General features: G+C 36.1%; 1 protein-coding gene across 1 annotated transcript in view; it reads left to right on the forward strand.

Annotated features, from left to right (window-relative positions):
- b4galt2 (UDP-Gal:betaGlcNAc beta 1,4- galactosyltransferase, polypeptide 2) overlaps window positions 1-20,567 on the forward strand; it is a 132,939-nt gene that overhangs the window by 92,117 nt on the left and 20,255 nt on the right. The window contains exons 5-6 of the mRNA XM_073849393.1: window positions 4,414-4,601; window positions 8,463-8,585. Coding sequence (XP_073705494.1) covers window positions 4,414-4,601; window positions 8,463-8,585 — 311 coding nt within the window. The remainder of the gene's footprint in view (window positions 1-4,413; window positions 4,602-8,462; window positions 8,586-20,567) is intronic.

Genomic DNA, 20,567 nt, shown 5'->3' on the forward strand with positions numbered 1-20,567 from the left:
AGGGTCATTTTTTAGGATTTTTTGCCCAAGCAAAGTCTCTGAGAACCAGACACATTGCACTTCTGGAGACTCAAGGTAGGTTGCAGTTCTGGAAAACGGTGGCGCTGGACACTAAATGGTTCCTGATGGTTACATATCTGATTCTCATCATTAATTCTTACTTTTTTTGCAATTAACATGCATCTTTTCTCCTCCACCTGTTTTTTCTGACAATGCAGATGCAACAACCGTTTTTCTGTCCGGTGGTCATGCCTTAACTTTGCAAATTGCAGTATTGCATTAGTATTGCATCCTTCTCATGGGCATTTAATAGTTTTTGACTTTTCAGTCTGAGGTAAATCTCTTTTTTGGCTCATTTTATCTGTAAAAGAAAATGTACAAATATCTGTATAATTGTCCTTCATGGACAATTATAAATAATTAAATACAAAATGAATAGTAGTTATTAAGATTGATGTGGTTTGGAATTATTCAAATGTGCTTGGGAAAAAAATATGACAAGAATATCAACTTGCCTAATAATTCTGCACTCCCTGTATACTGTGGCAGACGGTCTGTCGTAACTGTACTTAACTGTCAATCATTTGAGGTTGTTTTAGTGATGTAAAGCACAAAAATAGAATGATATAACACACCACAGATGAGCCATTGTCCCTGCTGAGGTTAACGACTTAGAACAGGTGCTAGTCGGCTAATGAGGGGAGGGTTCTACACCTGTTTCACAATCAAACCCAATTCATGGCGTGTCGAAACCGTACAGAACAAGCCAAACACCTCACAGCTGAAACTTCAGGATGAATGCTTAGTTCCGATGATCCTTTTTCTAAAAATAATTAGACTTTTTTGTTCCAAAACCATCTGTTCGTGATGTCCACATATCTACTGCATTGGAGCTGGTTTCTTGGATGAGAGTTGCTAAATCGTGAGCATGTCCTTGTTATAAATCTGTCGTTTTTAGCGAGGTGTGTTATTACCAGACATCTACTGCTGTGTTTGCCTGAGCTGTCTGCTACCACGCGAGGAATAAATCTTATTAAACTAGTCAAAATGAGCCCAGTAATGTTTAATGAGCACCCTTGCTGATGAAAAAAGCTATTTTACGTCTCTTAAAGATATTGCCTTATCTGCCCCCTCTCACTCGTTCTCCATTTCTCTCTTATATTGAAGAATCTTTCTCCTCTGGGCCTCTGAGAGAATTGAAGTTAGGATAAATATTGATAGAAGCTAAAAGTCACTTAGTATTAAGTTATTTTCCTTTTTTTTAGCATTTGTGACTAAAATAAGATTTTATTCGTTATATCTAGAGCGTTCCTTGAGAGGCGCTTCTGTTTGCATCCAATGCTGTTCATCAGTGTTTACAGACGAGGTTTTGTGGTGAATGCGACACTTCAAAGCCTCACGTAATATGCATCCTTTAATCATTTTGGTAATGCTTTTGTGGTGCACATCCACAGCCATTGTGCAGAAAAGGCAGTAGATTTGTGACAGTAGTTCACACCTTTGGATTATTAGGCCAAATCTCAGGTATTAGAGGATTACATGGGATTATTGTCACACTGGATTATTAGTTCAAACACCACATGGCGTTGTAGAGTTACATGGCATCCCATTCAGTGTAAAATTAGACATTTTTATCATTGGCTTTGGGTAATCTTAAATGCATTTTGCATCATTTTACAGAGAGAATTAACAGTTTTGGGCAGTTTTACCTTTATAAAGCCAATTTTTATCTCACTTAATTCAATGTGTGCATCATCTTTTGTATCTAATTCTTAAATCAAATCAATACATTAAATGTTACCAATCAAATGAAGTCAGTAATAACAGAATTTGTGTTTGCAATGCAGAGGTGGCACAGAATCTGACTATTTAATGCAGGATAAGAATGCAGTTAATATCCAGTTACAAATGCATAGACAAAACATGATTTTTTCTAAATAAATCGGGACACTAAATATAGAGCTGAAATACGGGACTGTCCCAGGAAAAGCGGGACGTCTGGTCACCCTAATTTGAAATGAAATGGGGAAAAAAGGGACAATATACTTGAAATATAAATTTTAAATTGCCAGTGCGTAGAGGCAAATACCTTGAGTGAGTCATTGAGTCATTCATTCAACTGATTTGTTCAAATGGCTGATTGATTCAGTAACAAAACACTATCGTTTGTTGCTCAGAGATGAAAAATAGTTCTGCTGTTTGTTTGAAACTAATTTCATTATCGAAATACAGCAAAACCAAGACCTGTTGTGTATAAAATGTAAGTCACTTAATATTAAATTCTTGTTTATTGAGCTTAGGGATGTTAACCGATGACCGTTTGACCGGTGGTTGACCGTATCAACGTTAACCGGTCAAAGTTGTCGGTAGTCGGTTAAAAAAAAAGTGCCGGTGTGTCTTTTACGCATTCTGAAGGTGCCTGTTTTATCCATTGGTTTTATCATGTTGCAGTCTATTAGGCAACATTCCGCATAAGATGGGCTTAGATTTGGAAATACATTACATCTACATTTCAGTGGTAACCAATAAGGTGATGATGATCATCATCTTTCTTTATTATGGTTAGCACTGTTACCTCAACTAAAGCGGCGTCTCTTCGGAGCTGTCATTTTCTTAAATGAGCCGTGGCAATGTTTCAAATGAGCTTCTACCCTACAGTAGACAAACGCCTTTATTTTCAAAGCGATCACCTTGTACCCAAACCATTTGAAACTAAGGAGCCATTTGTCCTACGATTACATACAACAAGCTCTTCGGCGCCGCGTTTGCGGGACTCATGTTTCGCGCTGTCGGGGATTTTAAAAAAGTGATTTGAGTGGCAGTGTGTGCGTGTGTGTGCGGGAGGCAGAGCGGCAGAGAGATGCGACAGAGTTGCGAAATTGCAGGCGCGGCTCGAAATGGCTGTTATTTCAAATAGCGTACCATATTTTAAACTAATCGGTTAACCGGTTTCAACCGGCTAATGAGGCTCAGTGGTCGGTCAAGAAATTTTTTAGTTTTCGCCATCCCTAATTGAGCTGTTCATCAAATCGATTTGCAATCGTGTTGAAATTTGGACAAAAACGCCACTCTTCTCGTGATATTAATATATCAGATTTAAATATAAAAGGCATAAAATTGTCAGACAGGGGCATTTTGCCCCCGAATTTTGGGAAAATTCTGATTTTTTTGCTCACATGTGACTCAAATCTGTTTTTCTCATGAGCACGAACTTCATGAAATCTGATCATTTCAATTCTGATTTGTGCTACTTCCATATGTGGTACTAAATCTGATACAGGTCAGATGTTTTGCAATGCAACCGCAGTCTGAACAGTCATATATCGGAATTCATGCAACTTTTATGTAGCTCTAGATCAACATTTCTCACGATTCTACTCTCATGGGAGTCACTTTGAAGATTTTACATAACCTCAGTTATCAAGACAGCTGCGAAAGGTAGTCAGTGGAAGTCCAGTGATGTGTCAGAACTCATAAGTATTACAGTGACAACTCTATATACAAGCAAAACATAAGGGCTCGTATCACAAAAGTTTCAAAACTTTTCTGTCACATCCTTGTCTTTATCTTTCATATTGACTGCGCATAATTTTGCTGGCTTCTGCAGCAGATAACACTATAAATAAACACATAATTGCTTACTTTATGTCTTCCGTGTTTACTGTGCAAATGTTTTCAGTTCCACAGTTTACCCAAGAAATTGGGCTACTTTTTCACTGTTGCCACGGGTTGTTTTTTAACTCTGTGGGTTGAACTCTGTGTTTTGCGCATGCAGGTCAGTTCAGAATGTTCATAAATCTGTTTACTGTGTTTTTGCGATATACTCAATAATGTCAAATTTCATATCTATAAAAAACAATTCTGATATTATCATAGACAATATGTGACCCTGGACCACAAAACTAGTCTTAAGTAGCACAGGTATATTTGTAGCAATAGCCAAAAATTGTGTGGGTCAAAAATATAAAAAGAAAAATTATGCCAAAAATGATTAGAATATAAGTGAAGATATTTTGTAAATTTCTTACTGTAAACATATAAAAACTTAATTTTTGATTAGTAATATGCATTGATAAGAACTTTAAAGGCAATTATCTCAATATTTAGATTTTTTTGCACCCTTAGATTCCAGATTTTCAAATAAATGTATCTCGGCCAAATATTGTCCTAACAATCCTAACAAACCATACATCAATGGAAAGCATTTTTAGTCAGCTTTCAGATGAAGTATAAATCTCTGTTTTAAAAAACCCTTATGAATGGTTTTGTGGTCCATGGTTGCATATATATCACACACACCTAGCTGAATGTTTGTTTTTTATTAAAAGTCTAAGCTCTGCCTCAGTGCCACAGTGTAAATATATTTTATGTTTATACATTTTTAAAGCTGTTATTTTTTCCGTTGTGTTTCAGCTTGGCGAGGACACCTTCAATCGGGCCAAGCTTCTTAATGTTGGCTACACAGAGGCTCTTAAAGACGCAGAATACGACTGCTTCATTTTCAGTGACGTGGACCTGATCCCTATGGATGACCGGAATCTGTACCACTGTTACGACCAGCCCCGTCACTTTGCCATTGCCATGGACAAATTCGGCTTCAGGTAAGATATTAAATATTGAGGGAACCACAAAGTGTCTGTTATATCATTGTATCTCGCTTTTGTAATTCTCATCCCTTTTGATACATAAATATTCAAAAGGCCTCATAGAAAGGCTGAAAATGCAATAAAATGAAATCTTATATGAATTTAATATCCTCGTAGAATTGTGGCTTTGCTATATTTTATTACAAATATGCTGGGCCGCATTTGTTGCTATTTACATACATATTAATAGATGCCATGTCTGTATTTGTCTTTATTTCTTTGCAGAGAACAGAGTCAGTTAATCAAACAGGCAGAGCTTGAGGGCTGCCTGTCAATGCCTGTGCTTCTAATGATTAATTGCTTTTTTCCCACTAGGGAAGATATATGTCTTATGACACTTTGTCATCTGGAGCTCTAGAATGCAGCTGAATTATCAAAAGTTCATTTGTTAGGTTCTCTGCCAGTCTAGACAGACTTGGAGCCTTGACAAGCATATGTATTCATTTTCCAAGGCAGACAATTATTTAGCGGAGACAGACCGGTGTAATAGTTGGAGATATTAAAACACTGGTGAAGGTTCACTGTATTATGTTTTTTTTTTCTTTTTTCCCAACTTGAAATGAATTTTGTCTGTCTTCTGTCGGCAAGCAGACAAGTTGGCCTCTGCTCCATGGTGTTTAATTTCCTGTCTTTGTGTGAGGGGCCGAAAGGACCAAGACAATCTTAACTCTGTGCCTTCCTTCGCCATCCTCAGGGAATTTGTTCAAATCAGCCTCTATCTTAAAATGTGAGCGGTGTTGGGAAATTACTCCAAAAGATAATTGTTTACCAATTAGTTGGTATGTGTAGCACATTTAAAGATTGAATGCGGTGGTCTTTTGAAAAGAGGTCTTTTCTTTTTTCTTTCTTTTTTTTTTCTTTAAATCAAATGTAAATTCATGTCCCAGTCACATTTTCTAGGTTAAATAAACATTACTTACACTATCAGAAAAAGAAAAAATGATACATTTTATATATTTACATTAACATTTTAATCATTATTCTATTCATTAAAGCCATGTTTGAATCTCATCAAGTTAGTGTTTTAAAGCAATTTACATGTATTAAAATAATAACTTTTGCAGTAACAATTTAAACAATATATTTTGTGAACTAATATTTTTTTTATGAACTTATATTCCTTTGAATAGTTAACTTTTAACAATTTTTTACATTTTTCAGAGCATCAGTCATCAAAACACTTTTTGGAAATATTTCACCAAGCTGATTATTCACTAAAAACTCCCAGAGATCATGTTTTCATGCCATTTTAAGTCTTATTTTGACATAACAAAGTGGTTATATCTAAGTGTGTGAGCTCTTTACTTACTTTTTTAAATTAGTCTTCACATTAATGCCATTATATTGTTCATTCAGACTAATATGTGGAATGTGCACGAACACAAGAGGCTGGGTTTATCACATGAACCAATCACAGCCAAACATAACCAGTCATATGGGACTATATTTTTGTACTACGAATGTTTTTCTCATCTAATATTTTTAGGAGATTGTTGACTAATCGTTAGTCGATGAGAAGAGGCTTCGTTGACTAAAATTTTATTTGTTGCAGGAAAAAAAATCCACAGGAAGTAGCAAAGTCATGCAATCCGTGATGGACAGTTCATTAACGGCTGGTCTATGTGATAATATAGTACATCGGGCAGGACATTTAAACAATCGTCTATCATTCATCAACCTCAAATATGGCTTTTCATCTGAAAGATGTATCTAGTAGCAACTTTACATGGCAGCTCAATCTAATGTTAACCTAAGAGTGTGGAAGCTGAATAGTATTGCGCTTACTGCGTGATAGATGGTGGCGCTGATGTGGTCACTTGCTCTTAAAATACATTTTTGGTCATACACATAAAAGTAGTACTAAATCTTTCGAATCTGTAAAGACTCTATGTTTATTTGTGTGCACTCAGAATAACAACAAAACATTGCGCTTTTGTAAAATAATTAAAACAAACAGGATTTTTTGCCCTTTTTCGCTTTCTGTCGTCTCAATCTCTGTGAACTTGAGTGCAAAACTTCGAAATTCTGTGTATACTTGCCTTACAGACATGAAAAATGTATCTATAGAGAGTGAAATGTCCACTTTTAGGTGAACTAATTTAAGTAGCAAACAAATATTCTCAGATTATGTATTCCATATCAAACATTCAGGCACATAAACTATTGTGGAGATGATGAGTCAGTGTCGCCGACTTCATCTCTTAAGCCGAAAACAAAGAAAGCACTAGTTTATCAATACATTATTAAAACGTTAATGAAGTCTCCTTTCTGTTTTTCCTTGACACATTCATAATTATAATGTCTGCCGGTGCGCTGTGAAAAATTTTTTTGCGTGCGTTGAGTGCTTATTAGACTATGTAGGCAATTAAAGGCTCATTATTGTGATTTTATGTTTTTTTTAATAAACATGCAAGTAATAGTCGACTAATGCTTAATATGAAGTCGACCAGAAAAATCTTTAGTCGAGGAAAGCACTAATATACACACACACACAAACGGTTAACAAAACTGCAGCACCTGCTTAGTGCTGTGGCACAATTTGAACAGTTATTGAATTTGGTTTTTATTTCTCTGCGGACGGCCAGACAATACGTTGTTAAACAAATGCCGCTGACCTTCTCCAGTGCGTGAACTGCCTTTAACTGTCAGTGGGCTAATAATTTCATTTCCTCTGTGACTCATCTATTGGCGTGTGCCTTGAGTCTGAGGAGGCCTTAACGTTGCTGTATTTAAGAAGTGGAGCACCTTTAGACAATTACACGCTCTCACACCGTGAGCGTGTGAAGAAACTTCAGCCATACTGTTTCTGTGAAGACTGCTGCTGTAAGCAGATGGCCTCATTAATTTTAGCTTGTTGTCTTTTAACGTGTGGTTGCGGCACGCACGAGCACTTGTTTGTGGATGCGTGTTTGTGTGTGTATGCGCGTTCATGGAGGTTTTTGGTTTGCTTCTCTTTCTCTCTTATGTCGCACATTTGTTTGCGTAGGTGGATGTGGTTGCTGTCATTGGCAACATACACTGCGGTAGCCCAAGGCAAACCCCGGGCGGCTACCCATGATGCACCTGCCAGCCCACAGCCCAGCGGGCCTCTTAAAAGAGGAGACACAGAAACCATTCTAGTGGACTCAATGCTTTTCCAAACTGTATTCCTCCACTTGCTTGAGATATAATCGCTCTGTGGTTTAAAGGTCAAATATATGACTTAGTTCTCAGAACCTCCAAGGCCTTTTAATTCATAATTTGACCTGCAATGGAGTATGTATATTTATATCAGCCTTTAATCCTGTAGACGATGATTCCTCTAATAATTCTAATCTGACAGTGGCCTCCTGAACCATGAGCTGTGTTTCTATGATGAGAAATGGATTCTACAGTTTATGGTGCACTTAAGCTTTTACAGGGCGTCCTTGGAGTTGGTAGCTCAACCGAGGGGCCTGAGGGGTGGCGACCAGAAGAGAAGTGATGAAAGAGAGTTGGGAGAAGGATCAGATAGCATTTGAAAATGTTGGATCCCCTGTGGGAAGACTCTGTGGCTCTCAAAATCACTCATACGAGATGCAGTTTTGTTAAATTCGAATGCTTGAGTTGACTGACTAAAGGGCTCGGTTCAGAGAGGGTATTTTACTGTAGACTTGAATCAAAAAGGAAATCTAATGGGAATCCAAAGCCTTTAGCCCTACGTTCCAAATGGACATAGGCATGAATAGACAATTTGAGGTAATGTTACTATAAGGTCTTATGCACTCGGATTTAAGGCTTTATTCTAAAATGTGTAGTAGCTGAATAAGAATGACTCAAATCTGATCCCTCTTGCAGGCTGCCCTATGCGGGGTACTTTGGAGGGGTGTCTGGCCTTAGCAAAAAACAGTTCCTCAAAATCAACGGCTTCCCGAATGAATACTGGGGCTGGGGAGGTGAAGATGATGACATTTACAACAGGTAAGACCATAAATATGCTGTCTTTCTCTCTTATGAGTACCCAAGGTCTGGTCCTTTAAAGTCAGGATAAAATGGAAGTGTGAGATCTTTTCTTCTGTATTGTGATGTACTTCCGAGTGTAACAGGTTATTGAAAAAGATATGTAGGGTGGAGATGTGGGAGTTGCACTCAAAACCAAAGGCAGAAGAATGTAAGCTTGAAATCTGTCGTATTGCCTGAAAATCAAGTCGGTTTGACTAAAAATTATGAGGTTGAAGAATATGTAAAAAATAAAACATGCACTGATGAATTATTTGCAATAAGATTTATAACATGCATTTAGAAAATAGATAGGTGAATTTTTATTTCATATTGTCTATAAATTAGAGGTTCCAAACTGGTGTCCGGAGAGTTTGAGGTAATTTTACAAATGTATTTATATAAATTAATTCAGTTTATTATCATGATTCTTCATTTCATAATTCTTTTCACCAGTGGCAATATCACAAAAAAACTAATACTAGCCTAAAATAAAATTTAGCTCACTGAAGGCATGTAAACATTTAGCGATTAAATAAGAATAAGAAATTAATTACAAATAATAAGGCAAAAACAATTTATTCATATTAATGTTACAAAAGTGATTTAGTCAAGAGAGTAGAAGATTTCCTCTGTTGTTGTTTGATTAACATGAATGACAGACAGCAGGAATATTAGACTGCTGTCACTTTAAATTAAATGACTGTGTTTACGAGGATACTTGCAAAGATAAGCCTTTTGACCATATAAGTGTGTGTATTTAACCATTCAAGGCCTATAAAGCAGCAAAATAATTCAGAAACAGTCTCTTAGACAGCGTGCGCATATAGCAAAATAAGTTCTCTTTCACTGCTGATTGCGCTTCAACACAGAAAATCTATTGTTTTAAACCCCAATGCTTAAAAATACATGCAAACGAAAAGTTTTCATGACCATGTGGCACAGCAGTGTCAAGCCTGTAACCGTGATAGAGACATTAGTCCAAAATATGTTAGCCTTAAGATATCTGTAAGCTAGTGTGCTCCAAAACAATTGCAAAATTCGTATTTACAAGATAAAATTAAGTCCAAAACTTACAGTCTCCAACTAACGGCAATATGGATCAACGATTTTGATGACATCACCCTTTACATCAAACGTTCTGTCCAATCAAATGCTCACTAGAATCCGAAGCGTCCACACATTTTAATTCTACGCAGAATTCTATTTTATATATACATAATGTGACATGTATGAGATTGCGGCTGTCAAATGTGGCTTTACCCAGCTCATCAGCTCTGGCCCAAGCTGTGATATATAAACGAAATGCTACTGGCTATTTAAAAAAGGGGGCGGGACTAGATATGTCCCTGTCTTCTTGATTCCATTTAAATTACGTCAACACATAGAAAAACCCTGTGTGTTTCAAAGCACTTCAGTGGGCCTTTAAAATGTATTCAGCACACTTTTCACCAAAACATTGTCACTTTAGTTGTTCGGTGGTTAATAAAATATAGCACGGCAGTTTGAGGGAAATGGGTGGCAAAGGAAAGGCTATTAAAAGGGAAAAGGCTTCAAAGGTTTGATTTAAATTATGTATTAGCCTAAGCTCTCTTTGCTTAAATTAAAAAGAAAGAATTAAAAGTAGGTTATAATGTAAATGTTACTTCGACTAGTGGTTCTTTTATGTAGTTCTAGAACAAATCATTTTAAATATGACTGATATGCTGACAAATGGATGTTAAACACACATATTTTGATTGCTGTAATTGCTGTTTTGCCAAAATGTGTCACTGCGATCCTTGATAACAGATTGCACATTTCTAATGTACTTTTTTCAAATGTCATTTGTGACACATTAACAGCTTTGGTTTAAAAAAAAAAGTCTCTATTCAGATTAAAAAAATGTATAGTTCTTGATTTTTCTTGACTTCAATGAAAGTGTAGAAGTTTTGTAAAAGAAGGCTACCCCGTGCACTGTTTCTATAACTTTGACCGACTTTCTGGGATGTCATTTTATTTTGAGGTCTAGTAGGCAGGCTTTGAAATGTGGTAGACAGGCTTTTAAAAAAGTGATGAGTAAGCATGCGTCATCAGAAACAGTCGCTTTGTCGCTGAACAGTGTCCTTGCATTGTTTCTAGGTCTTTCTTTTTCTTTTTTCTCTGGGATATGTGGCTCTGCAGGGAGCAGCTGTATATACACTCACCACTCCCAGATCTACACCATATCCAGACAGAAACGTGTGAATAGATGACGCTCTGCTGTCTGATGCCTGTCTCTACAGATAATGAATAGCTGCGTGTATGCTAGCTATCATTTTCACCGCTCAGGTGATGAGAGAGCAAAACCTGCAGTATATCAGGGCACGCACGCTCTTGCAACGGCGATAACGCTCGTGGAGATATGTCCCATATGTCACTCTTTTCAGTTGTTTGGGGTTCCATTGACAGTAGATGGCGGAAACTGGATGGTGTGATAAAGCACACCTCTCACATTATCTTTTCCTGCCTTTGCCCGCTGCTGTTTTGACATGATAGATAGATTATATAAGGAAAAATAGGCTTTATAGCCTGATATCCACAAAAAAAGCAACAGCCTCCCTCGAGATCTCCTTCTGAACTGAGCTGCTTTTTTGGGAGAATATAAAAAGCTTGATGTTGTTTTGAAGGAGTTCTAATTATGTATTTTGCATGCGTATTTATATGCACATTAACTGTTGATCTTTTTTGGATTTTCTTACTGCTCGTTTTATCTTTTAGTTGTGTTGAAATGAGCACCTTTGCCAAGTAGACAAATTTAAAATTTATCTACAGTTAAATTCTATTTTTATTTGATATTGATACAACATTTAAATATGCACACTACCATTCAAAAATTTGGAGTTGGTTAGATTTTTAAATGCTTTTGAAAGTCTCTTTATGCTCACCAAGGCTGCATGTATTTGGTTCATTTAAAAGAACTGTGTTTTTTATATATTTAAAAATGTAATTTATTCTTGTGGTGGTATCACATGTCCTACAGAATATTTAGAAACGATTCATTATTTTAAAATAGAAATGTTTACATTATATCTTTACTGTTACTTTGGATCAGTTTAATGCTTCATTGCTGACAAAAACTATTAATTTCTTACTGATCCCAAACTACTATGCAGTAGTGATGTTATTGCATTACGCCATGCATATACCATGTCTTCTTGTGATCTAAATATGACAGAATTAGTTTTCTTGTGATCTTAGAGTCACTCTAGTTTATCTAGAACAACAAAGTTGTAGCCGCCTTCTCAAAAAAGAGTTTCTTGCAATTTTGTTCGTCTATAATGCAGACATTGGCAAGAAAACAAGAAGAAAAAACAAGATAACTACTTTTTAAGTCAGGATCTCAAGAAAACAGCTTTTGTTAAATTGAGATTATTGGAAAATATTGCACCCAATTTGTGAGAAAATTCTAATAGCAAACCTGGGGATGTCACGGTATCTGATTTTTTCACTTCATGATTATTGTGGCTTCAAAAATTCACAATAACAATATATTGTGATATCTATACAAATCTTAAAAAATGAACTAATAATAAATAAATACCATTTCATACAAAAGAAACAACAGAAGAGCCTAAAATGCTAAACATTTTTAGTTTACCAGTGTCAAAGACAATTTCTGAAAATAACTAACATATTTTTTGGTTCCCAGTCTTTGCGCCCCCACCCTCCTACACTCTGTAAATTTTGCATGGCTCTCTTAGTTAACACACCTGATTCCGATGTGATAAGCTCGATAGAAGAGAGCTACGGTGCATGAATTGTGTACCGATTGCTACACAGTGTTCATTGCTCCCTACTCCCTGAGCAGGGGAAATCCATTGAAGTTTGCTTCACTTCAGAACATTCATTCATGAATTGGCGCTGCACCGATGCCTGCAGTGTCTTCACTCACAGACGAAACTTACTAGAGAAGTGTGACATCATTTTAAATCATCAATTTAAAATCACATCTCGTACGCTTTATTACCTTCTGAATGGAACATATCGTTCGTTTCGAACTGGAATCATTGTGGAATATACTGTATTGTCCACTACGCAGGACACTTATGGTCAAATAGAACAAATGGAGGGGGGACTGGGACTGGGATATGCTTTCATAGCCCATAGAAAAACAGGGGGTGCTGCCAATACCCTTAGCACTAGGGTTGGGTATCGGTTGAATTTTATTGATTCCAATTCTGCTTCTGATTCTGCTTAATGATTCCTTATTCCCATTCCAATAAGATAAAAAAAAAATTCATTGGATGCAAAACTAACTTTCACATTTTGCACATTAATGTGTGTTGGTAGTTTGTGTACACAACCACCCTACAATGATAAAAATCCATCCAGTGTTTTTTTTTTTTTTTTATCTTTAAATGTAATATCCCCTTTTTAAAATCAGGTCATTCTCAGCTTCTAGTCGTTGTGACGAAATACAGTTGATTGACATGCGCGTCTTACCTTAGACCTGCCCTCACCGAGCTGAAACAGTCCGAATACACTGCCATTGTGTCGACTCAGGTGCAGAGGAAGACTCTAATTGAGCGATTGAGGTGTTCTGTTGTTGGATGTAATAATGAACACAGGGGTCGTCATTTACTGAAGATGCAGAGGAAAACGTTACTTTCACTTTTAAAAGGAAAGTGCGATCCCGTCTGCATACGCCTTTGTGTTCGTGCAAATCATTCCTGATGTTGCTTCACCCACAGCAGAAGTGAATATAAAGATTTTTTTTTTGCATCTTTGTGAATGGCCTTTCTTAATAATGTGCTTGTTGGCAAGTTTCGCCGCTAAATGCGGCTATATGCTAGCCTGGCAAGCCAGACCCACATAAATGTAGGGTCTGGGCACTCTCCATAGACAGGGCTCAACCGGAGGGGTGGGATAAACGGTTGTCTTTCAAACTCCTCTCCACGCAATAGGATAGCGCTACAACCAATCAGAGACTTAGTCTGTCAGGTGACGTAGTCAGAGCGACGGAGATTTTTAACGAAAATCAGTGCACTGTGCAGTCTGTCAGCCAAATAATAGACATAGATGGGCACTAAACCTTTAAAAGTAAACAATAACATGCACAGACAAATCCAAAGTACACCCTGCTCTGATGTAGTATACGCAAACACCGGAAGGGGAAATCGGTGAAAAAGTCCAGGATGAGTTTGCGCAAGCAAACGTAATCTTTTAGCTTTAAATGGGTTTGAACAACCAGGATAAGCGCAAGTAATTACCATTTTGAATAGCCGCTATATCCACAATCTCTGTGCACTGTGTGAACAATGAGTGTCCTATACACGCCACAGATCGCTTCCGGTGTTTGCGTATTCTACACCACAGCGCGTTCAGATGTAACGAGCTCCTGCTCAGGACAGATGGACGTGGCTGTGTATCCAAAGTAAAAAATTATATAAATACTGTTCAGTTTTCCACGCGTAATTCACAGAACCAGGAATTCATGTCTGACGGAACTTATGGTCGCAGGTCAGTTGTCATCATGTTAAGCCTGCTCACCAACTCGTGATTGGCCCGGTACATCTTGGATTTTTCGGAATTTTAAGTGAATTGAGAGTAACTAGACTGACCTTGGAAGCAAATGTAATTTGCTGCCGCTAGGGGCGCGTCTAGATTCTAGGCTAGCTATATGCAGCTAAAGTAAACATTATACGTCTCGTAATCCCAGAGAGGGGCGGGGCGAGCAGAGCTCGTTGGCATTTAAAGAGGCCATGTCTTAAAATGAGCTGAGCTTTTGCAGAGCTGATTTTGAAAAGGTAAAAGACTGTTTTTTTACACTACTATTGAGAATTTTTAACCAAAGTATATTATAGACTTTTCATTAAGACCCTAAAGAATCATATGAACTTGTGGAAAATGGGCATCCGATGACCCCTTTAAAAAGTTTTAAATTAAACATATTTATTTTGTCTTTTGCCTGTGGTTTTACCCAAAAATACCACAGAAAAAAAACCAACTAGACTAATAGAAATTTCAAACAAATAAATCACTGAAACTGAACAAATGTCAGGTAGAGAAATTGAAATAAAAAAACACAGTTTTCTTTTTATAAATAAAATATTGATTAATCCTCATTAAATTTACAAAAGATATTCAGACAGTTAATTATTTTCTTTTGTTCTTTGATTGACATTAATGACAGGCGGTACGTTTAGTAGACAGCTGTCTCTTTAACACCGAACGCAGAAATACGTAAATACAAAAATACTTACACTTGAGTTTTTTTGTCGTAAGTTTAACTTAAACAGAAAGAAAATCACCGTCAGGGGGTTGGTGTTGTGGACTTTCGCTCTGCCTCCCTCACATCCCTGCACCAGTACGATGGTGATTGGTTGGAACACTGTTTGTTTTGCTGTGGAATCGTTGGTAGCACCGATTGTTTTTTTTGGCATATCTCGGACTCTAGGCTGACCACAGAGACGCTTTTTTTTACAGCCAATTTATGGGGCAGGCAGCGAGCGGATCATGAAGAAAGGTCAGCTGAATTTGACACTTTATGTTTCAGCCTAGAATCGCTGATACAACCTTTAATTCAAAATCACTCGGGTTCAGTAACTGTGAAAATGCTTCTTACAAATTAGTTCTACCAAATACTTTTTGAGGCCATTGTAGTTGACTCGATCTAAAGCTTTAAAATATTACTGAAGGATGAATAAGCTCTTCCTTAACAGACAGGGTGGCAATACGGTGGCCTAAAGTGCAGTTTGCTTTGAGCAATCATTCAAAGTCAAGATGTAAGAGTGAATGGCATGTGGACCCAGCTGTGCGTTCTGCTTCAAATTCCCCATCTGACTGGTGGACAGACACGCACAGACTCTGACGCTCGCCCATTTAGGTCCTCTGGGTGGAAGCTTACTCGAACATACTGTCACTTCTCTGGAACCAGTTTGCTGGGGCTCCAGGGACTCCCAGTGCCTGTCAGAACAACTTCCTCTCTTCCCATATCTTTGAAGGTCACTGGTCTGACAGCGTGAGCCAATGGACATCCCTCTCTGCAAACTTGAAATTCTGCAGCCTGGCTTCTTAAAAATCTGTCAGTCTGTGCGGATGTGCCCCTCTGCCAGCACTTCTTCAGAAGAGACATGTTGTTTGTATCTGGCCCCTCTCTGTGGACTGGGTTTTTAGTTTAAGTTTGTGAAGGCAGTTGGCATTAGTTTGGAGAATTTTTGTGTCTTGCTGTAGTTGATCCTGCAGTTCTACACTTGTTCCTGTAGTGTCTTTTCTAGCCGTAAAGATGAAGAGACACACCAATACGAGGTAGCTGTGATCATCCACCTTTGGTGAGAAGCTCCTGTAAACCTCTTCTGCAGTTTCTAAAAAAATGTATGTCAAAGTCAGAGATGTATTTTTTTCAGCCAATGGACTTGTGAAGAAAAAATTATTTAAAAAAAAAAGTATTTTAAAGTAATTTGTTCCTCTGATGGTAAAGATGAGATCAGCAGTCATTACTCTGGTCTTCTGTGTCACATAGTCCTTCAGAAATCGTTCTGATGTGTTGATTTTCTTCATAAGAAACCATACTTAATTTTATTAATGTTGAAAACATTTGGAAATCATGATTATTTTTTAAGAACAGCATTCATTTAACATTGAATTTTCTGTAGCAAAGGCTTTATTGTTATTTTTTATGAATTACATGTGTCCTTGCCGAATAAAATTGTTAATTTAATTTAAAAAAATGTAATTGAAAGCAAACTTTTCAATGGTAGTTGATATATACACATATATACACATACATACATACATACATACATACAAGGCATTTATTTGATTTATTTATTTGAAAATAATGTTTTTTATTTTAATATACTTTAAAATATTATTTATTTCTTTTCATCAGCATTTATTTGGGTTAAGTGTTAAATGATCTTTCAGAAATCATTTGAATATGCTGCCATTTTTTTTGGAATATGTGATCTAAAAAAAAGAACAGCATTTATTCAAAATATAAATCTCTCTAAACAATGTAAATCTATGCTATCACTTTTTATTAATTTAACACATCCTTGGTGAATAAAGGTATTACTTTCTTTCAAAATGAGAAAGAATAAAATTTTACCGACCCAAACCTAAGTGGCATTATCTATAAAACCTTCCTAATGGAAAGAGCAGCCACTATCGTGCTCTGCAAGCTGGACCGAAGGTCATCGCTGCATGCATTGGTAGAGTGAAGTCATTGTGGATAGAAATAGCCCAGAGGGATGTGTGTGAGGGAGGATAGTGGACTCAGATGACTGTGTTCTGGCCTCATGCACAGCAAATGTTCCATCAGACTGCCTTGAAACAAAAAGCCAAGTTAAAAAAGCTTTTGGGGAGTTTTGCTCTTCCCTCTGGCCATGTGGACAGAGAAATAGCCCGTCATTCTTTCTTTGATTTTCAACATCTGTGTAGTTGGAGAAGATGGAAGCCCTGGAGGGACATTTCCCTTTATAATTCAATATGAATGAGCCAGTGGAAGGCAGCAGACAGGTGCGCTCTACTGTGGATTTTAAGTTGAAATTGAATAGTTATGAACTTCTCTTGGGAAGACTGGACTAAAACGAGGAGTCTGTTTTTGACAGCGTTCAACAGTCGCAGTTTGAGTCCATTGGCATGTGGAGATACATGATTTCAGCATCAAGAGTGAACATTTAAAAGGTTTTGGTGGTGTTTCATAGCAGACAGAATACTAGTAAAATGCTGAACATTGAATTTTTATGATGTTTTTCTTGGCTTATTAGGTCAAAATGCAAAGTAGCGTTATTTTCCAAGATAGTATTGACTACCTGACCCTGGACCACAAAACCAGTCTTAAGGGTCAATTTTTCGAAATTGAGATTTATACATCATATGAAAGCTATAACCTTTTCATCGATGTATGGTTTGTTAAGATAGGGCCTGAGATCTGAAATCTGAAGGTGCAAAAAAATCTAAATATTTAAAAAATCGCCGTTTAAGTTGTCCAAATGAAGTTCTTAGCAATCCATATTACTAATCAAAAATTACGTTTTGATATATTTAGGTAGGAAATTTACAAAATATCTTCATGGAACATGATCTTTACTTAATATCCTAATGATTTTTGGCCTAAAAGAAAAATCAATAATTTTGCCCCATACAATGTACTATTGGCTATTGCTACAAATATAACCGTGCTGCTTATGACTTATGGTTTTGTGGTCCAGGGTCACAATTGCTGTTTTCATCACCGTAATTATGTACATTTTAAAGTATCGCATAATAAACGAGTGATGGAAGCACCAAATTTAGAAAGAAAATCCCTTAATTCGCAAAATGTTTTTACGCTCGCTTGAGGTGGTTTTTGACTTTTGCGAAAAACAGTTAATGCGAATAATAGAAGATGGAAATGAAAAATTATTATATATGAAAATTACTATATTCAATGGCTTCTCCTACTTTTCTTAGTGATATTTATTGCCAGTTTATCGGGAAGTGACGATTTTGTTGTTGTATATATATAAATATTTTGTATATATTTTTTATATGCACTACCAGTCAAAATTCTAAATAGCAATACGATTTTTTTATGTTTTTTAAAAAAGTCTCTTCAGCTCACCAAACCTGCATTTATTTGATTCAAAGTACAGCAAAAACAGTAACATTTTGAAATATTTTTGCTATTTAGAATAACTGTTTTCTATTTGAAAATAACTTTAAATTTTATTATTCCTATGGGCAAAGCTACATTTTCAGCATTCAGTCATTTTCATTACTCCAGCCTTCAGTGTCACATAATCTTTCAGAAATCATTCTAGTATGCTCATTTGTTGTTTAAGAAACATTTATTATATTATTATTATTATTATTATTATTATTATCAATATTTAAAACAGTTTTGAAAAAAAAATGTATGAAAGTTTTTTTGGGGGGAAAGAAATTCTAGAAATTAATAATCTTAAATCAAAAGTGATGATAAAGACATTTATAATGTTACAAAAGAGATTTTTATTTCAGATAAATGCTGTTCTTCTGGTCTTTCTAATCATGAAAACATGAAAAAAATGTACTCTTTATTTTACTAATTTGCTGTTTTCATCTTAATAATATTCATTTATTTATTTTTGAGTAGCAAAAATCAGTACTTTTCAGTACTTTGGATCAAATAAATACAGGCTTGGTGAGCAGAAGAGACCTTTTTAAAAAAAACATTAAACATCTAACTGTTCAAAAACTTTTGACTGATAGTGTATATTATAATTTTATATATATGAAAATACAAATGTAAATGGATAAATAATTTTAAAAAATGTGAATATATATATATATATATATATATATATATATATATATTTAAATCTATTTATATTTAAGTATTAAATATATTTATTTTTATTCATAGAATTTAAAATTTTTATTCATTATGTTACAGTTTTAAACATGGCATTTAAAATGACGGTCAAACTTATTAAATAAAACTTATTAAATATGGTTTTGTGTATTTTTGTAAATATTAGGGATTATACAATGTGTAGTCTCCAGTAAGAAATATAGTAGTTTTCTACTCCAAATATTTTATGGGAGAAAAAAAAGAGAGAAGAAAAGAGAGTGTATTTGGAAAGGGCTGTAATGGAATAAGAGAGCCAGACAAGGTCAGTCTGTTTGCCATATTGTATGACCACTCCTCTCTCCCTCCCTTTCTCTCTCACTTCTTCCCTCGCTTTCCTCACCTTTTGTCTCTTTGTCTGTCTCTCTCTCCCTCTATGCCTGGACCTGTCGTTTTTTTTTTCCACTCCTCTTCCATTTCTGCTCTGCCAGCAAGCCATGAAGTAATAGTAACGATTCCAATTCTCCGAGTTCCGAGTCTAATGCAATTAAATCAACTGCAGGGAAGAAGAAAAGAAAGGACATAAAGTAGAAAAATTCTCAGTTAAGCCAATTAAAGACTACGGGCCAAAAGAAATCAGTCAGCATTATTAATTATTACATCAGCATTCAGATCAACATTCCCTTAATCACAGAGACACTCATTTATTTCATCATGTACCACTATTATGGTACAATAGTGATGCTGTTTGCTTTTGTTTTGTATGAGTAATGAGTGTTTCCCCACCTGTTTTCCTCTTCTGCTCTCTTCCTGCAGGTGTTTGAATGCATTTTTGCCTCCAAGGCTGAGGTTAATTCAGTAGCATCTTTTGTTTGTTCCTAACCAAAAAACAAACTCATTTTTCTATGTGGTAGCAAGGAAGTCACAAAACTTGCAGATATTCAGCATAGATTTTCAAAGTCTTTAACAGAAAAGGATCCCCCCCCCCCAATCAGATGACTCTCAAAACGTGGCAACCCCAGAGTAATCACAGCTGTCTGAGCTGAGCGTGAAAGGCCAGAGAGTTCAAGAAACACTGCTGTGAAAGAATCGCCCAGTAGAATCTGAAAAAAATGCTCAGCGAATAAATCTGGTAATATGTGTGTATAATATGCATCATAATGAACACAAATCCGGCTCCAAGGCATTTAACCCTCGTCTTACTTGAAGCTCATGGCTGTTTAGCCAAATTACTGCAGGTGTCCATGAACACAAGCTAAAATAAACAGTAATTAGCAACATGGACACAGCTATCAGAGCTTTTGTTGTTGTTGTTGTTGTTGTTGTTGTTGTTGTTGTTGTTGTCTTTTTATGCTTTCGTCAGATACCTGGAACTCAACTGATTCCAGCCAAAGCTCAAATCAGAGCAGAAGAGCTAAAAATAGCTTGATTAAAAATCAACCTCACACCCAGAAATGAGGAAGGTTTTTATACTGCAAAATACAGTTTTCATAATCAGTATTTTTATACTGTAAAATATATTTTACTGTAAGACAGTAAAATTGTTTTCAGAACATTCTTAGAATACTTTTTAACAATAGTTTTAAATATATCTGGAATACAGTTTATTTTTTAATTATTTTTGCATGAACTTCAAAAAGTTTAGCTAGAATTATGCTTGAAGCATATTCCCACTAGTAGCACAGAAA

Source organism: Garra rufa, chromosome 10, assembly GCF_049309525.1.
Source record: "Garra rufa chromosome 10, GarRuf1.0, whole genome shotgun sequence".
NCBI lineage: Eukaryota > Metazoa > Chordata > Actinopteri > Cypriniformes > Cyprinidae > Garra > Garra rufa.